The 17478-nt window shown below is 52.4% G+C and overlaps 6 protein-coding genes and 1 non-coding gene across 7 annotated transcripts; 3 read left to right on the forward strand and 4 right to left on the reverse strand.

The window, feature by feature from the left end:
• Window positions 1–1221: 1221 nt before the first annotated feature.
• Window positions 1222–4938, forward strand: F4807DRAFT_454608 (Rxt3-domain-containing protein; the record flags this gene model as incomplete). The annotated part of the gene is made up of 2 exons (XM_048000601.1): window positions 1222–3587; window positions 3804–4938. The coding sequence occupies 2 exons, from the start codon at window positions 1222–1224 to the stop codon at window positions 4936–4938; spliced, it is 3501 nt and encodes a 1166-aa protein (XP_047848990.1).
• An 886-nt stretch (window positions 4939–5824) lies between these two features.
• On the reverse strand, window positions 5825–6738 carry F4807DRAFT_329686 (DUF1674-domain-containing protein). The gene has a single exon (XM_047995258.1). The coding sequence runs from the start codon at window positions 6356–6358 to the stop codon at window positions 5876–5878; it is 483 nt and encodes a 160-aa protein (XP_047848991.1). The 5' UTR covers window positions 6359–6738; the 3' UTR covers window positions 5825–5875.
• Window positions 6739–6993: 255 nt separating this feature from the next.
• On the reverse strand, window positions 6994–7087 carry F4807DRAFT_t157. The gene has a single exon. It is a non-coding gene; the product is annotated as a tRNA-Arg (tRNA).
• A 756-nt stretch (window positions 7088–7843) lies between these two features.
• On the forward strand, window positions 7844–10265 carry F4807DRAFT_471956 (tryptophan synthetase; the record flags this gene model as incomplete). Its single annotated transcript, XM_048002976.1, has 4 exons — window positions 7844–7891; window positions 8042–8129; window positions 8199–9397; window positions 9462–10265. The coding sequence occupies 4 exons, from the start codon at window positions 7844–7846 to the stop codon at window positions 10263–10265; spliced, it is 2139 nt and encodes a 712-aa protein (XP_047848992.1).
• A 263-nt stretch (window positions 10266–10528) lies between these two features.
• F4807DRAFT_465592 (ribosomal L28 family-domain-containing protein) lies at window positions 10529–11338 on the reverse strand (the record flags this gene model as incomplete). Its single annotated transcript, XM_048002295.1, has 1 exon — window positions 10529–11338. The coding sequence occupies one exon, from the start codon at window positions 11336–11338 to the stop codon at window positions 10529–10531; it is 810 nt and encodes a 269-aa protein (XP_047848993.1).
• A 364-nt stretch (window positions 11339–11702) lies between these two features.
• F4807DRAFT_465593 (uncharacterized protein) lies at window positions 11703–12870 on the forward strand (the record flags this gene model as incomplete). The annotated part of the gene is made up of 2 exons (XM_048002296.1): window positions 11703–11849; window positions 11929–12870. The coding sequence occupies 2 exons, from the start codon at window positions 11703–11705 to the stop codon at window positions 12868–12870; spliced, it is 1089 nt and encodes a 362-aa protein (XP_047848994.1).
• Window positions 12871–12988: 118 nt separating this feature from the next.
• F4807DRAFT_471959 (aspartate aminotransferase) lies at window positions 12989–15083 on the reverse strand (the record flags this gene model as incomplete). Its single annotated transcript, XM_048002977.1, has 5 exons — window positions 12989–13806; window positions 13865–14514; window positions 14638–14688; window positions 14814–14856; window positions 14967–15083. 5 exons carry the CDS (start codon window positions 15081–15083, stop codon window positions 13357–13359), a joined length of 1311 nt encoding a protein of 436 aa, XP_047848995.1. The 3' UTR covers window positions 12989–13356.
• Between the last annotated feature and the right edge of the window lie 2395 nt (window positions 15084–17478).

The raw sequence follows: 17478 nt of genomic DNA on the forward strand, positions 1-17478 counted from the left end.
ACGCCACTACACCACTACACCACTACACCACTACACCACTACCATCGCGACCACCACTCCCATTACTATCACCCGCGGTCCTTTGCAACCACCTGCGTGTTCCGTGTTCCCTTGACACAGTGACCCGCAAGGTAGGTACAAGAAGGGGGGCAGATGCTTTTTGGGTGCGGATAGCCGCGTACTTGGCAAGTGGACGCCGTGGATTCGACAAGGATTTAAAAAAGCTGTGCTAGGGTGGATGCATGTCTTTGCGACCCACTCATCATTGATACCTTGGCCCTAGCGCAACACAACTCACCAAGCTCCCGTACCCCAGTCCCCTGCCATCCTGACCCATCCACACACCACCTTTTTATTTTCTAGTTTATTTTTTTATTTTATTTTTCGCAAAGCTTCTGAAGCCGAATCCAAACCGTCCGGACCCTTGTTGACGAAAGCTGGTCCACCATACCGGCCCCCAGCAGCCCCAGCTCAACCAGCCAAGGGGGGGCCAACCGAGAGGAGCCAAGCAGTTCGAGGAAGGATTAGCGCAAAAAAATAGAAGCAGAAGCACAAGCACATAGCACACAGCACACAGCACCCAAGCACCACAAAGCTGTGCATGCGCGCTTGTGTACATGTCGTATGGGTTTGTGTGAGACTGTGCTTCCTTGGACTGTTCAACTTGAAAATACCTACCAAGAGATTCCTCTACGGCTTTCCGTTCCTGCACGCACTACTCTGATTTACCCGTCCACCTCAAACTACTTGCCTTACTACTTACACTTACCTTTACCTTTACCTCTACCTTTACCTTAATTTCCTACCAAATAGGAAGAGAAAATACCTCTTGTTGGCGTAGTCATCTTTTTTCATTTGCCTCTTTTTGCTCTTTTCTTTCTCTTCCTCCCTGTCCAGCTCGGTTTACCTAGGTACCCTTATGAGGAGAAGCGCGTATCGAGCAAAATACACACCCGTCAGTGGCAGTTGGAGAAACAAAAGAGAACAGGACGAAAGGGAAAAGAGAAGAGAGAAAAGAGAAAGGAGACGGTACAGGAAAGAGAGCGAAAAACAAGAGATTAGGAATCGTCGAATCGTCGTTCACTTTTTCCCCTAACATACCTCGAAACGGTGAATATCTGATTTTACTTGGGTAGTGCTGGTGCTAGACCTACCTACCCTTACTGCATCATCCCCATACCGACCTAAGCACTAGGAGGGTAAAAAACCCGTTGGGCGGCCATGGATTCCAGACAGCCGCCGCAACTCCCTTTTGCTCGTAATTCTGCTGCATCACCACCAGTCTATGCACGGTCGCCCTTCCCACCCGCATCTGGCTCGACTTCCACGACGACAACAACATCGTCGCCATTTCATCCCTCGAACCCTGCATCTGCAGGTCCTGCCGCGTACGCCGAACACCAGCGACGACCGTCAGACACGAGTCCTTTCTACCCACAATCGAGGCCACCGCCATCTTATGCGCCTGAGCCGACATCACATCCCGCACCTACTCATTCGCGGCATCCAAGCTCGTCTTCCATCAATATCCCTCTGACTCGTAATATGCCTCCTCCCTCACCTCCTCAACACCAAAGTCAAAAACCGCCCGCGCCTCATCCTGCGCATCAGATGGGCCACTACGGCGGACCGCCTGCACCAAGAGCTCCTCCCGTGAATCTCGGTCCTCCGAGCGCGTTTCCTTCGGCTAGAGAGCTTCCCGCGCTTAACTCCATACCTCGAACAGGGAGCACGGGAGGGAGCATGTCGATAAGCTCGATGCTTGGGGGCCCACCGCCGGCTCGCGAGCCTACTCCGGGCCACCCAACTTCTTTCCCGCCCCCCGTCACCACTTCTGCTGTTTCAGGACCCGCATATGCTGCGCCCGTCCACGCGTCACCTAGAATGCAGGCCGCAAACGAATATGCCGCCTATAATAGAAGACCCCAAACACCCGACCAAGGCAGACCGTTTGATGCGAGAGACCATAGGGGCAACGCAGCTGGATCGCCGCCGCAGGGCATGTATGGAACTCCTGAAATGTCCCGATACAACACGCCGCAGGCGTATCCGCAACGTGGTCCGCCCATGCCGCCGGCCGAAGAGAGGAGAGAACCGCCGGGGCGGATTCCTCCTACTAACGTGCCCCCTAGGCCGAGTAGCCAGCCTAGATCTTATCACGGCATACCCCCACGGCCTGTAGAGATGGGGAGGGGACCACCACCAGGCGATCCCGTGTACGGTAGGCGAGAAGAGGCGCGACCACCTGGCCCAGCAGAGTACAACCCCGAGCGACAACCTCGAACTATGTCGTACGAAGAACAGCGCCGCTTCATTTCGGAACGGGAGCAGATGAGTCGAGAAGCCGAGTTTATAGAGAACCAAAGAAGAGAGAGGATACAGTACGAAGAGCAGCGCTCTTTTATGGCTGAGAGAGAACGTATCGAAAGAGAAAGAGAGAACCAACGTGAGATGGAAAGGGAGAGGGAAAGGGAACGGGAGAGGGAAAGGGAAAGGGAAAGGGACAGAGAAAGAGAGATGGAAATGCGCGAGAGGGCTAGGAGAGAAAGGACCACGTCGGATCCGAGTCGCCCACACGGCCAACATCCCGTAGAACTTGGTCCTCAGATGCTTTCGCGACAGCCGCCGCCCTACGGAAGACCAGATCCTCGAGACCCTAGAGATCCACGCGACCCCAGAGATCCACGCGACCCCAGAGATCCTAGAGATCCCAGAGATCCTAGAGATCCCAGAGATCCTCGAGACCCGGCAGCCTGGCAGCGACCTGGTTATGATCAGCCGCCGCCGCGGGATGCGTATGGTCAACAGGCCTACCCAGGCCCGCGGCCAGGCGAATTTCCTTCGACTACAGCCGCGCCGTATGGGACACATCCTGCTTACGCGCAGCCTCCTCCCCACGAACGCTTTCCGCCAACCGGTCCGCCCCCTCATGCGATGCCCCCGAATCAGCCAGGTCCGCAACCTGCGCACCCGTTTGAGTCACCTGACAGACACCGGTTTGTACAGGCACACCCTCAACAGCAACCCCCCCAACCGGCTGCCCACCGAGGCCGTCCTGCCGAGGAAGGCCCACCACCTCCTTCGGTTGCGTATAATGGTGGCCCCGGCTCGGCCGCGTTCGAAGCCGGTCGACCGCGCGTCGTGGACGAGGGCCCTGCTCCCGCCGGACACCAGAGAGGTTTCCTCGGCATCCAAGAGATAAATCGTAAGGGTCGGGTTTCGCCGCTGCCGCAGGCAGTTCAGGGTGCGCAACCCCAGTTGCAGGGTCCCGCCGGTGAGCCTGGCATCAAGAGTGAATTTGGCCGCATGTTCTCCGGCATAGGAAGTGGTGTGCGCGGTATTGGTGTCTCTAGTCCAGTGCCACCCGTAATGCAAACCCAATTCTCTAACACGGGGCCTACGCGACGTGATGATGAGCATCCCGGTCACGAGATGCTCGCGGACGCTCCGGTGAAGGCGGCTACGAGAGGAAAACGAAGGAAGGCCAAGGACGACGACGGCAAGGGTGATGACGATAGCACCGGCAGGATCACACCTGTCGGTCGGGCTAAACGTCCCAAGACCCACGCTCATCACCACCATCACCAGTAAGTAATAGCTCTTATATTCCGTCCGCTTCGGCCTTGTATTCATTGTAATATTTTTTTTAGTCATCATCATCATCACCATCATGGCCCGGAGAGAACTACCTCGCCCCTTCAAGCAGCCAATGGGCAACTCAAAAACCTCAAAACTAACACGCCGATACCATCTCCAACCAACAAAGATTTTTCGAACCTTACTCATCATCACCCACCTCCCAGATCAGCCGCGGCCCCGTCTTCGAAGTCGACGGCGCCCGGCTCTACCATAATACCCAAGCCGAAGCACAAGATTTCGTCCCAGGCGGTTCTCGACAGCGTCGCGGATCGGCCCCGGAAACACCTTGGTGATGTCGTGTATCAGGTCGTTCTGAAGCCTAGCAAGTTGGAATCGTCTCACTCCAAGTTTGGCTACTCGTCGAATCCTCGTCCGCTTCCGATGGACGTGATCAAAGGTAACGAGAATTCGACGCTGACGGTGAAGATTCCCCGCGTTCACCTCAGCCCGTCCGCTCGCGAGGAGATCACGTCTCGTCGGGCCGTGTGGGGAACGGATGTCTACACGGATGATTCTGACGTTGTCGCTGCTTGTATTCACGCAGGCTGGATTCGAGGAGAATGGGGCGATGACGTGGACGTCGACTTGTTAGATCTGTACAAACCCGCAACCACGAAGAAGCAGCGCGCGGCAGCTGCCGAGCAACAACTCGAAGTTCTGACTTCGCCGCCAGCTTCTGGTCCTGTTCAGATACCCGCAGACCGCGATTTACACGTGACGCTTTTGGTCTTACCTGCGCTCGACAAATATAGTAGTTCGACACGGTTCGGCATCCAGAGCCGCGAATTCGGTGGTACGTATAACGGACGCAAGTCGATCCACGATGGCATCAGCTTTATGATTTTAAACGTACGATGGGTGGATGGCGCGGCACCGCAGAGCAGGCTTCGAGGAAAGGCGCGTAGGGAACGAATTAGAAAGGCCATGAGCGAAATGAACCGGAGCCAGGTGGTGGATATAGGAGAGAAAGAGCTCTCGAGTAAGATGGCAACGGCGCGGGATACCAGCATCGGCAAGGAGAAGAGTAGCGGGAAGTCAACCGATAGCAACGTCGGGGAGGGCAATAAGGAGAATCGTCCGGCCGTAACGGCTCTCAACGACACTACTCCCACGCCGAAACAGGAAAAGCCTAGCTTGGACACGAAAATGGACTTAGACGAGGTTGTTAAGGACAAGAGCGACTCGGCCGATAGTCAGAGCACGAAGACGGCAGACACGGCAACGACTTCTGGTATTCCTGCCGCTGGGAAACAACCGGAGAATCATGGAACGAACGAGTCTACAGATGTATCTACGTAAAACATGGGCTCGGTGTCCACCTCGTCTCGCAGAGAGCGATCCGATAGTCGAGCTGGACGTATAGTAGAGGGTTCCGACAAGTGCTGTTTTTCTTTTCTATTTTCTTCGTACTGCACCCTTGCGCCGTGGCTTTCAAAGATACCTGATACCTACCTACTTTCCAATCTGACTTTGCTCTTCTTCCCCCGAAACTTATATAGCATAGCACGGAGTTCTGAGCATGGCTATACGTGATGATATATATTTATATCTTTATTTGGTGTTGTGCTTTGAACAAAAAGCTGGCAGTTTCGGTATATTTATATATTTCATGTGACGGGAATGGATGAATGACCCCTGATGTGGTATGCTGATTATATATAATCAAATATATTGTAGATATTCTGAACCATGCATGCTTGTTTCTCCCGATTAGCATATAGTATTGGTAGATCGGATTAGATATAGGTAGGCTGAGGTAATTTCCCTTGTTAATACACGTAAGTCATGGGTTATTGGACTATCTACAGCGATTGCCGATAGTCCCGTGCTATGTATATTCGACATTAATTGTGTCACTAAACATTGCTGTATGCTTGGGAACGTGGAAGTATATACAGCTCCTTCGGAATTATAACGTATCCCACGGTATTCAGGATGGAATCCCTAAGGTTCGCTATGCATCCTTTCTCGTGTGATTGGTTAGCCCAACCAGATAAGAGCAACAAAGTGTCTCGTTCTATTGTCCTCTTCTCCCAATCCCGCCTTCCTCGCCAGCCCAAGACTCGCTTGTACAGAAAAGCCGTCCTTTCCTCCAAGGACCAGACATATTCCCTTCTACACCAATCGACATAACCAGTCCATAGCCGATTGCCGTTGATCAGGACATGGACATAAGGGGACCAACCCGACCCCTCCCCAAATCGAGACTAATTCTTATCTCCTCTCCTTTGTCACCCTAGAAATCGGTAACACGACCATTAAAACTGTAATCGCCACCCGGTCCCCAGCGAAGGGGCTCGTTCTTGGGCCCGCCGACCTCGCCCGTCTTCGGGTTCACGTCGCCCTCGAACTCGGGAGGGGCGCCCTTGCGAAGCGGGACGGACCCGAATTCGTCGGCGAGGGCGGGCGTCTCGGCCGCGCTGGCTGCTGTAGTATCCGCAGTGGCCGTGGTGGTGTCCGTAGAGGCGGGAGAGGGAGAGGAGAAGTCGGGGATCGAGGTCGGGTTGAAGCCTTCTTGGGTATTGGCCGTGCGCTGCAGGCGCTCGAACTCGGCTTGCTGGTCGGGCGGGAGACGGAGGGGAGAGGGGCCCGATTGGAAGGGGTTGGGGTTGGGGTTGGGGGCGTTGGAGGCGTGGCGGATGGGCTGTTGGGTTTGGAGGTGTGGGAGTAGTGTGGATTGTCTCGCGAGCCGGGTGAGCCGGGTGAGGCGTGACGCCATTGCGACTATTTGATCTGGTATATGTTGGTACCGGCTCGTAGCTAGGTAAGGAACGTATAAAATTTTGGAAAGAATTCTTCGTTTAAGGAATTAAGTATCGTTAAAGTTTTGAATCGATAAGAGGATTGAGCGTGAATTTCAGAATAACGTGGCGACGAAGTCCAAATTCCTAAATGACGAAATTAGAGATAGAGTTCCGGATAATGCCGTCCAAGTTCACTAAAGCAGCGCTAACGGCTAGGACGGGTGGGTTATTGCGGTACAGAGCTCATTTGTACTCAGGTAAGTATATAGGTACTTCAAGGTTCTCCGATTTCCTTATTCTCTTACAAGGACGCACCTAATTGGCTCATCGTTTTACGACACTGCAGATATACCCGATCAGAATTTTCTGGATTATGTACATACAGCATCGATCCTTCGGGTGTAACCTGAGCACGAGTTATATTATATTCATGGATTATTGAATTGGACATACGATGTCTGATGGCTTGCATGTACTACATTTTAAACATAACACATACAGCTCGTTGAAATGCCTACTAAGTAGTAGGACAAGTACCAAAACTTAATAATTTCAGTAGATGCTCTTCTCTAAAAAGGTCTGCGGTTTACAAGGAATGTAAAAACATAAGCGAGCTCAGCAGGGATCGAACCTGCAATCTTCAGAGAGTTGGTATACCGTAAACGGAACCGAAATCTGACGCCTTACCATTAGGCCATGAGCCCTCACAGGATGCTGTTGGAAGATTGTGCGTCGTAAAGAAAATTTATATAGCCGCAATCGGTACATAGCAGGTACAAGCTAGAGCACCTGAGTGGATATTGTGGGTATCAAAAACCTTCTAGACGCCCTAATCGTTCTATTATATACCGCTGTAATCACCATGACTTCCACGTACGACCACAGGACCTAGAAAATTCGGGATCCCGTCCGCTCTCCCTTAGACAAGCTGGGTACCGCCGGATCAGTAGTTGGGTCGGTGACGACCAGCGAATCCCCGGTGTTGTACGTTTTGATATTTTTATCATTTTTGCCCCCGAAAAGGGTTACTTATTTCTATCTATGTGCGAATCTCTGAGGGCTGGATGGAGACGTCGATTTATTGGGGTTACGGAACTCCTAAACTCTTTTATGGAATATTACTGTTTAAGAAGGCATAAAAAATGGATAACTACATACATTTCTCATGCCGGTGGCCAATAAAATTTGTGCTATTGACGCTACCCCTTGCATGTCTTAGACATTTTAGATTTTTACTAGACCAGGAAGGATCGGATCCGTTCCCTTCGGAAATCGGTCGAATGCAGAAATGCAAGTGGGCTTGGTGGGATGGCGGGGTTGAAAAGAACGACCTGAACGACTCATACTTCCGCTTATATTAAAACTGCTAGACATCGCGTGTTGACTCAGACCAACAAACCTTCTCTCACCTTTACCCTCTTTCGTTTTCTACTCAAACCAATTGTCCTCGTTTCAACACCATGGAGGCTCTCAAACAGACGTTCAAGCGCTGCAAAGCAGAGAACCGGGTATGATACAAATCCCTCTTCCTTTCTTACGTTCTCGATGTAAGCATGGGAGCTTTAAACGCACATACCGTCGGATACTTATCATATACTTATCATATGACTGTAACCTCATAGTGCTGTCCTTTACTAACTCAACACATTCTCCTATAGGCCGCTTTAGTCACCTATGTCACCTCCGGCTACCCCAACCCCGAGGAAACGCCCGATATTCTGCTGGGAATGCAAAATGGTGGTGCTGGTACGTTGTGGCAAATAGCCGTAGACTGAAAGCGATGGCTGGTGACAGAAATTAACTAACAACTTTCAGATGTCATTGAACTTGGCGTACCCTTCACAGACCCAATCGCGGACGGCCCAACCATCCAGACGTCGAACACCGTTGCTCTCGCCAATGGTGTCACCATCAAGTCCACATTAGAGATCGTTCGGGAAGCTCGATCAAAAGGATTGACCGCCCCGGTCCTATTGATGGGTTACTATAACCCGCTGCTCAGTTATGGCGAGGATGCCCTCTTACGAGATTGCAAGGAGGCGAACGTAAACGGCTTCATCGTTTGCGACCTGCCGCCGGAAGAGGCTGTCTCTTTCCGAAAATTGTGTAGCAGGGGTGGTCTATCATATGTTCCCCTGATCGCGCCCGCGACGTCCGACACTCGTATGAAAATCCTATGCGCCCTCGCCGATTCTTTCATTTACGTCGTATCACGTATGGGCGTGACTGGTGCTCTAGGTACCCTCAATGCGAACCTGCCGAACCTTCTCGAGCGGGTTAAGAAGTACAGTGGCGACAAGCCGGCCGCCGTCGGCTTCGGTGTGTCGACACGCGAACACTTCCAGTCTGTGGCCTCCATCGCCGACGGTGTAGTTATTGGTTCGGAGATTGTCACGACCCTCCGGAAGGCCGAACCCGGTACCGGAGCTAAAGCTGTTGAGGAGTACTGCGCTTACGTGAGCGGGCGGACGGCAGAGGAGACGACGCGGGAAGTAGGCGTCATGGAGGCTATTAGCGCAGCCAAGGAACCTAGCGGTGAGGATGTGACTGTCAACGGAGTCATTTCTGAGCACGACGATGCTGCCCTCGTCGCTCAACTTGCGGCCCTCCACGGCAAGATCCCGGAGCGGTTCGGCGAGTTTGGCGGCCAATACGTGCCGGAATCGCTCATGGACTGCTTGTCCCAGTTGGAGGATGGCTTCAATGCCATTAAGGACGACCCAAAGTTTTGGGAGGAGTATAGGTCTTACTACCCCTGGATGGGACGGCCGGGCCAGCTCCACCTGGCTGAGCGCTTGACCGAGTATGCTGGCGGGGCTAACATCTGGTTGAAGAGAGAAGACTTGAACCATACAGGATCCCACAAGATCAATAATGCTTTGGGACAACTTCTGCTGGCGAAGCGATTGGGCAAGAATAAAATTATTGCCGAGACCGGTGCCGGCCAACACGGTGTAGCAACCGCTACAGTCTGCGCTAAGTTCGGTATGGAATGCACAGTCTTTATGGGTGCTGTAAGTTTTCTACTGCCTATTTTCCTTTGCTGAGATGAGGATAAGCAGCTCACAAAAACTGTAGGAAGATGTTCGACGTCAGGCGCTCAACGTGTTCCGGATGCGGTTGCTCGGTGCCAAGGTCATCGCAGTCGAGGCCGGCAGCAAGACTCTTCGGGATGCCGTAAATGAAGCACTTCGGTACTGGGTTGTTCATCTACACGACACTCACTATATTATTGGGTCTGCTATTGGCCCCCATCCCTTCCCTACCATTGTCAGAACGTTCCAGTCAGTCATCGGAAACGAGACGAAGGCACAGATGCAAGAGAAGCGGGGAAAGCTGCCCGATGCTGTTGTCGCCTGCGTCGGTGGAGGTAGCAATGCCGTCGGCATGTTCTACCCCTTTTCTAACGACCCTAGCGTTAAACTACTAGGCGTCGAAGCTGGCGGAGACGGCGTCAATACCTCACGGCACTCGGCCACGTTAACTGGGGGTACTAAGGGTGTGCTACACGGCGTAAGAACCTATGTTTTGCAAAACGAATTCGGACAGATCTCAGACACGCACTCGATTTCGGCTGGACTCGATTATCCAGGTGTCGGACCCGAATTATCGAACTGGAAGGACTCTCAGCGGGCCAAGTTCATCGCAGCCACCGATGCCGAGGCCTTCATCGGTTTTAAACTCATGAGCCAGCTGGAAGGTATCATTCCTGCTCTCGAGTCAGCTCACGGTATTTATGGCGCCCTTGAGCTGGCCAAGACAATGAAGAAGGACGAAGACATAGTCATCTGCCTCAGCGGCAGAGGTGACAAGGACGTCCAGAGCGTTGCCGATGAGTTGCCTAAGCTAGGACCTCAGATCGGATGGGATTTGCGATTTTAAAGGAAGTATTATATACATGGATGCATGTCCTAGATTTCTGGGCGATAATGACTTTCGAATCTGGAGTTAGGGCGAGGGATATCAAAAATAGAGAGCATGGTATATGATACATTGGTATTGGGCTACATTCATAAATCTGTATCCAGATGGATTTTTTACAAGCTGGTTTGCACGGTTCAATGTCACCTATGTTCCCTTCATCTACTACCTAAAGATGAACATGCAAGTCTTCGATTTAGGAAGTTAAACAAACATAAGTCGATTCATGGTCCTGGCGTCTTCGCGTTATCCCTCGGATTTTCTTCCTTCATGAACTCGATCTCTTTAGTAGCAGTAGCCTCTTCGGCCTCATCTACTTTGGCCACCACTTGCTCGCCTTCCTCTACTTTGCCTATGACGAACTCCTCGTCCCGTTGTATCATCTCTTCCACCTCGTTCAGCACGGAATTAGACGTGAACCCCTCGGCGGCGAGTTCGCTGGGCAGGTCCGTACTATCAGCAGCCTCTTTCGGCGGAAGACCCATGGCGGCGCGCTCCCGCGCAAAGCGCTCTTGTACGGCGGGCGTCTGGATGATCTTCCAGCGGAGGGCCCAGCCGGCGGGGCCCAGGTCCTTGATCCGCTGGGTCTTGGAGCCGAGGAGGTACTCGTCGATGCCGCCGAGGCGGTCGATGGTCTTGAGCACGCGGGCCGTCATGCGGGTGCGGATGAAGGTGTTCAGGCTGCGCGACCAGAGCCGCTTCGTCTGCCGGTTCGGCAGCCAGGTCGTGCGCGACTTGTTGCCGTACTCCTCGGCCACGACGTTGCCGAACCGGATCTTCTGCCCGCCGAATAGGCCCTCGTTCGCTTGCTTGTATGTTCGGAAGGGCCCGTACGGGTACTCGGGTACTTGGTCCGGGGACACGGTCAGGTGCGAGGGGCGCTGGCGCGATAGGGTGGAAGTGGTGCTGAGGGCGCGGATTGTGGTTGATATCGGCGTTTCGAAGGCGGATGATGTGTGTGAGGGTGTGGATGTGAGGATCAGTGAGGAGAGGCAGCGTCGCGACGAGGCGGCCGGGATTGGTATCGGCGGCATCTTGGGAGGCCGGACGTGATGTCGAGTTTCTAATTCGATATTTGGAGCTTGAACTTCGGACGCAATTGAAGATTTCTTATCGTGCGATTATCATATATCGGGGTAGGCGGGGCTTACACACGCAAATGCATTAATGCGTTTATTTCGTCAATGGAGTCGGGTGACGTCGCTCCACTTTCGCGACTCCAGGGCTTCTTATCGACTCCTTATCAAACTATCGTGGGGTTCAACTTTTAAGTTAATTCACCGCCAAAGTATCCAGGTACCGCATAAACAACTTCCGAAAATACACCCAATAGGATGGATTTCTAATGTTAGTTCAAGATCAACAACTTTCTCATCACCAATTACCAAACATCTCACAATGTTACCCCCAATAGACGAAGCCGTACTCAAGAATAATCCCGATTTCGATCGTTTGTATAAGACCGTGACCGGTTCTCTCCTCAACCCCGATGGATCGTCCAGGAGTAACGATCCGACAGCGAAGAAACGCGATGCCGTGCGTGAGGTACGTCTATAATCAACTGTCTACCAACTCATAATGCCAAAATGCCACTCCAATTGATGTTGCTAACACAGGTGCTTAGGAACTCAGGGCCCATCGCCTCAAAGCAACAAAACAACACCTTCTCCGCCGCGCGATAGTATCAGCCGCCTCTCCACCCAAGCAGCAACAGCAACAATCACAACCACAACAACCGCACCACAGACAAACAAGATCAATGCAGCAACCACGAACCTCCGCCTCCACCTCCACCTCCGCTTCCACCTCAGCTCTACCCCCCGAAATCCTCGACCTCCTCCTCCTCCTCTCCCCCCTCCTCTCCAACGCAAACACCATGCCCGCCTCCTCACTAACCCTCCTCCTCTCCCGCCCGCCCTTCTCCGACCTGCCCACACACTTCCCCGCCCTCGCCTCCGCCATATCCAGCACCCTAACCCGACAAGCCAGCGCCCTAGCACGCGTGCTCAACCCGCACACGAACCCATCCTACATCCACCGCTCGATCCCGACGCTCGCAGCCAGCACCGCCTCCCTAAAAACCAGCGTATCCTGCGCCACGCTCTCGCTCTCTCGCTCCCGCCAACGCGCAACGCACGACCTGACAACCCACCTGTCGCGCCACGCGCAGGCCCTAGCGGCGCTAATCCGGATCCTAGAGTCGAAACACGGGCCCTCGGCACGGTCCGCCGAGCTGCGCGCCGCGGACGCGGGTCTCGAGACCCAGACCTGGGCGCTGGCCGCCGAGGCCCTGCTCTGGGACGTCCGGCGCACCGTGTACCCGCCCGAGGCGCGGCGCGCGCTGACCAACTACCGGCGACACCTGGGCGACGCGCGGATGCGCGCCGCGGACGCGATACGCGTGCGCGAGGCCGAGCTGGAGGATTACGGCGTGGCTGTGGTGGAGGGGCACGAACATGAGGGGGACGAGGCCAAGGAGCGGACGATGCGCGAGATGGCTAGGGTGTGGCGGGAGATGGAGGCGCGGCTCGACGAGGTCAGGGGGGATCTGGACAGGTTGGGTTAGGAGACGACGGACCCGAGTCCTTGACACGGACAAGACAAGGCATCGATGAAGGAAGAACAAACTTGAAGAACGAAGGACAACCTCAACAAGACAAATACATATTGGAACACGACTATAATGGTCCTGGCAATAAATTTTTCATTCGCCTATCTAGAGGTAGCATTGGTATCACAAGTATCGGTTGTCCACCGTATATTAGCAAGACAAGCCAAGTAGATGCACAAGGTGGGGAAAAATGGGGTTAGTAAAACAGCAAGAGATGTATCGAGGATGGTTCCCCGCCATCGTCCCTGAGGAATATTCGCAACGAAAAGGTCTATCAGCCGACCGATCCACTACGCCACCCGTCCATCCGTCTATTCATCGTAACAGGCATGCTTTTTTTTTTTTCACTTCTTCTATCTTGTTGCACATCCAGATAGGGGCGTTTAACACCCTCGTATCCAGAACTTCCTTTCACTCCCCACCTGAAAAGAGGTGTGCTATTTAACCCTTAACCTTGTAGATAGCCTCGGCTAGGCGTCCGACGTTGCCACTTGTGATTCCGGCAACGCTGATACGGCCGTCCTTCGTGGCGTAGACGCTGTGTTCCTTTGCCAGCTTCTCCATCGCGGCGGCATCAAGACCGGTGTAGGCGAACATACCGATCTGCGATGTGATGTGGCTCCAGTCATGAGAGCTGCCGAGCTTCTCGAGGTTCTCCTTGAGTAGGGCGCGCATGGTGATGATACGGTCGGCCATGCCCTTGACTTCGCCAAGCCATTGCTGGTTGAGAGCCGCGTCGTTAAGGATCTCGGACGCGATACGCGCACCGTGTAGCGGCGGGTTCGAGTACAGAGGTCGGACTAGGATCTTGACTTGGGATTCGACACGCTTCTTCTCCTCAGGCGTCGAGGCTACAATGGAGAAAGCACCCACACGCTCTCCGTAGAGACCCTATCATCTCCGCGTTAAGTTGAGTACTTTCGGGGAAGGGAAAAAAAGGTCAACATACCATGTTCTTGGCAAAGCTTTGGGCCAAGGCGATGTCGTGACCCTGCTCGACAAAGTATCGAACGGCAAAAGCATCCTTATCCGTGTTTCCGCTGGCAAAGCCTTGGTAGGCCATGTCGAAGAACGCATAGTGACCCTGAGCCTTGACGACATCGCTGATCTCCTTCCATTGCTCGGGGGTAGGGTCGACACCGGTGGGGTTGTGGGCGCAAGCGTGGAACAGGAATAGGCTTCCCTTAGGAGCAGCCTTAATATCTGCCACCATACCCTCGAAATCTAGGCCGATGGTTTTCTTGTCATAGTAACGGTACTGCTCGACCTTGAGGCCAGAGTCGCTGAAGACTGCCTTGTGGTTGGCCCACGAGGGGGTAGGGATGTAGATGGCCTTGGCACCGGGGAAGAATCGCGCCAGGAAGGCACCGCCGATGCGGAGAGCACCGGTACCTGAGATGGACTGAGTAATGACTAGACGCTCGAGAGCGGACGAACCCTTGCCGTAGGCTAGCTCGGCGGCGGCTTTCGTGAATTCGGGGAGACCGGTGATGCCGAGGTATTCTTTGTTCAAGCGCTTCGCGATAACCTTATCTTCGGCGGCGCGGACGGAGGGGAGGACGTAGGGTTTGCCTTGGTCATCTCGGTAGGCACCGACACCTTGAGCAAAGACTGTTAGCTGTCATGTCTTATAACCATCGTGGCTAGTCACTGCCGAGGTTGGAGGAGTTGGGGTTACTGTAGAGGTGCTGTGGAAGAAGCCAAAGAAGAGGAATGACATACCTAGGTTGATCTTCTTCTCGAAGGTATCGGCCTTGAAAGCTTCGGTAACACCTACACAACATTAGCAAATGGCATTTCACTTTGTTCACTAAGGTGAGTGATATATACCTAGAATCGCCTATAAGCGGGGGAAAATCGGCATGTTAGTCAAGACGGAATAATCAAATTAAAAGAACAACGCTGCTCGGAATTAGTCGTGCGGAAAGGCAAACTCACATCCTACACATTAAATTGTCAGCAATTGAGTTCGGTAGACATATTCTTAACCTCAATTGGGTCCCAATTGGGTTCGCTGGTTGGAAAACACGGGATGAAAAGCAATGACATACGGGAGGACCTTGAGGTACGTTAGCCCAAGTGGATCCAGCTCTCACGGCTTGGAAGGCCACAGCCGATCCCCGGTGGGATGCAGCTTGGCGAGTGGCAACACGGAGTGCTGAATACATGTTGAATGGTTGTCTGATTCTAAGGGCGGGATTATGAGATTGAGGGGGGAAAGGGAAGAAGAAGACGGGAAAAAAGGTTCGACGAGACAAGCCGAAGAAAGAGAGAAGTTGCACAAAGTGTGATTAAAGTATGAGTAAATTTTGTGCTCTCTCGGGAAAGCGTCGAACGATTTCGGATCCTGATCTGCCTAGTGTAGTTTGGAATTAGCTCAAGTCGAAGTCGCAACCCGACAAGTTCCAGTTCCAGTCAATTGTCGTAATTGATTGGCCGTGTCACACAAAGTCACAATTAGCGACCGTCCTTTTCCCATTTCCCCAGGTTAGAGGCTTGACGCTGATGCGGGGTGTCAAGTTGAGAGGGTATAGTATCGGGCACGTGACCGAGCTACTTAAAGAAAATACATCCATCTCCTCCAAATCTACATCTCCGCACGGTCAAAATTGGGGAGCTTTACCCCACTAGTGGAGGTATACACTTGAGCCACGGAAAACGGATTCCGTACTAATTAGTATGTACGTAAAGCTATATGATATAAGTGCCTTTTACATATTTATTGCCTTGACAAACAACAGCCTTATGGGTAAGGTATCTTCACGTATGAATATCAGTAACAGGATACAGTTTTGTGACGGTAGAGTTAAACGCCCAAATTTAATTTTACCATCCATGCAGAGGTTACACATAAAAAAACCTCCCCCATCATATACTTTTTAGCTTAAAGTAACACTTCACCTAGAAAGTCAACTTTTCTCATCATCCCTTTCTCCTCAAGTTCTCCGACATGTATAGATAAGATACCCCACTGTCCATTTATCTGTTTTCATCAGCTGTGCCCTCACATAACCCCAAACAGCTAATACACATTCCATCATTCTTAATCCGCTTATGCCTCTACCCCGTCAATTTGCGCTACTTGCTGCAGCATGCTCTCGGAGATGTTTTGGTCGAATCTACCAGATAGTCAACAATGATGATCCAGCAAAGCTCACAGACTGGAGAGGGATGAACTTACTTGAAGCGCCATGGCCCATGTTGGATCCGGCATAGCAGAAGACGATTAGTGACGCCGATTCTGATCACCGTGCTTTAAGTCCATAAACAGGAACAACCCAGTTCTGTCGAAGTGGCTCGCTTGACACGTCGAGGCACGATGGGCTAGTAATTTCCAAGCCAAAGAGCACCGTCGACACTTGATGGCTTTGCGGCCAGAGCTAGGTAAGGCTGGTGGCTTGACCTCTGGTCCATCTCAGTTGGCGAGTGTCTGACTGAGCGTTGTTGTCGCTGAGTTGGCACCAAGGCCAAGTGGCGACGACGGAAATAGAAGTCGAGCTCCAGACCAGGAATGTGACGAAGAGTGTCGGGCAGACGCTCATGGTAGGTTGCTGATAAAGAAATACTACCAAAGTTGGGGCTAGTCGATCTGTGATGATTGGAGATCTAGCCACGAATCTTGCTAGGCTGGGATTACCTACCTGAGACGTTGCGGCTCTGAAAGCTCCTATATCTGAGGTCTTATTTCGGCCGAGTCGGTTCCTAGATTAGGATGTGTGTGGGGGTCAGCAAAAAAGCTGACCGTCCCGCTGGGGAACTGTGGGGAGATATGTAGGGATCATTACACAAGGAATCATCAATAGGGAGAGGGATCTCAATTCCCTTCAGAAAGTCTCGGTAGTTATCATCATTCCCCACCTTTCAAATATTCAAAAGCCGCCTCCACCACACCAATGTATCAAACAGGTCCGTCTCGGCCTAGCGAGAAGTTTGGAGTTAGTTCAGGAGATCAATGATGACGGACGTTAATATTCGAGGTTGAGATGACATACATTGTTTAGATCTCGATACTCAAGCTGAGATCTCACCGTGTATCGTTATTTAGCCAACTCCTCAAGAAGAGGACAGGTTGTTTGCTTTTCGAACGAGGTTGCCTTTCAGGATCCTACAACGACAATGGACAGCTTTGCTAATGGAAACAAACAGGTCAATGGAATCCATAAACGACAAAATGGGGTGCAAGCAAAATCCCCGAACAGTCGAAAGCTCCCGAAACATGGTATTCGTGAAATTAGTCGGAAGATGTTGAGTTGAGATGGGGAATCGATGGAAGAAGAGAAATTCTATTCGGGGAAAATGAGATGGCATACGAGATGATGTCAAGAGTGAAGGGGCTGCTTGCTATGAACTGGAACGAGAAAGAACATACTGAGACTGAACGTCATCGAAGCGCCGATATCACCAAGGGCTCCTTCTCCATTTCAGACGCAAAGCATAGCAGTATGCGCACGACGCAACCACATCGAGGACAGAACATACGACTCACACTGCACATGCAGAAAGGCTCCAAGTTTCTATCCGATAGCAGATTCCCTATCATGCAGCATTTCAGAACCCTTTAGA

The sequence above is a fragment of the Annulohypoxylon truncatum genome, assembly GCF_022578515.1.
Source record: "Annulohypoxylon truncatum strain CBS 140777 unplaced genomic scaffold F4807scaffold_56, whole genome shotgun sequence".
NCBI classification, from domain to species: Eukaryota; Fungi; Ascomycota; class Sordariomycetes; order Xylariales; family Hypoxylaceae; genus Annulohypoxylon; species Annulohypoxylon truncatum.

Coding starts and splice junctions, on each gene's coding strand:
- F4807DRAFT_329686 (XM_047995258.1), bottom strand. CDS start 6,358: ATGGCGTCACGCCTCACCCGGCTCACCCGGCTCGCGAGACAATCCACA.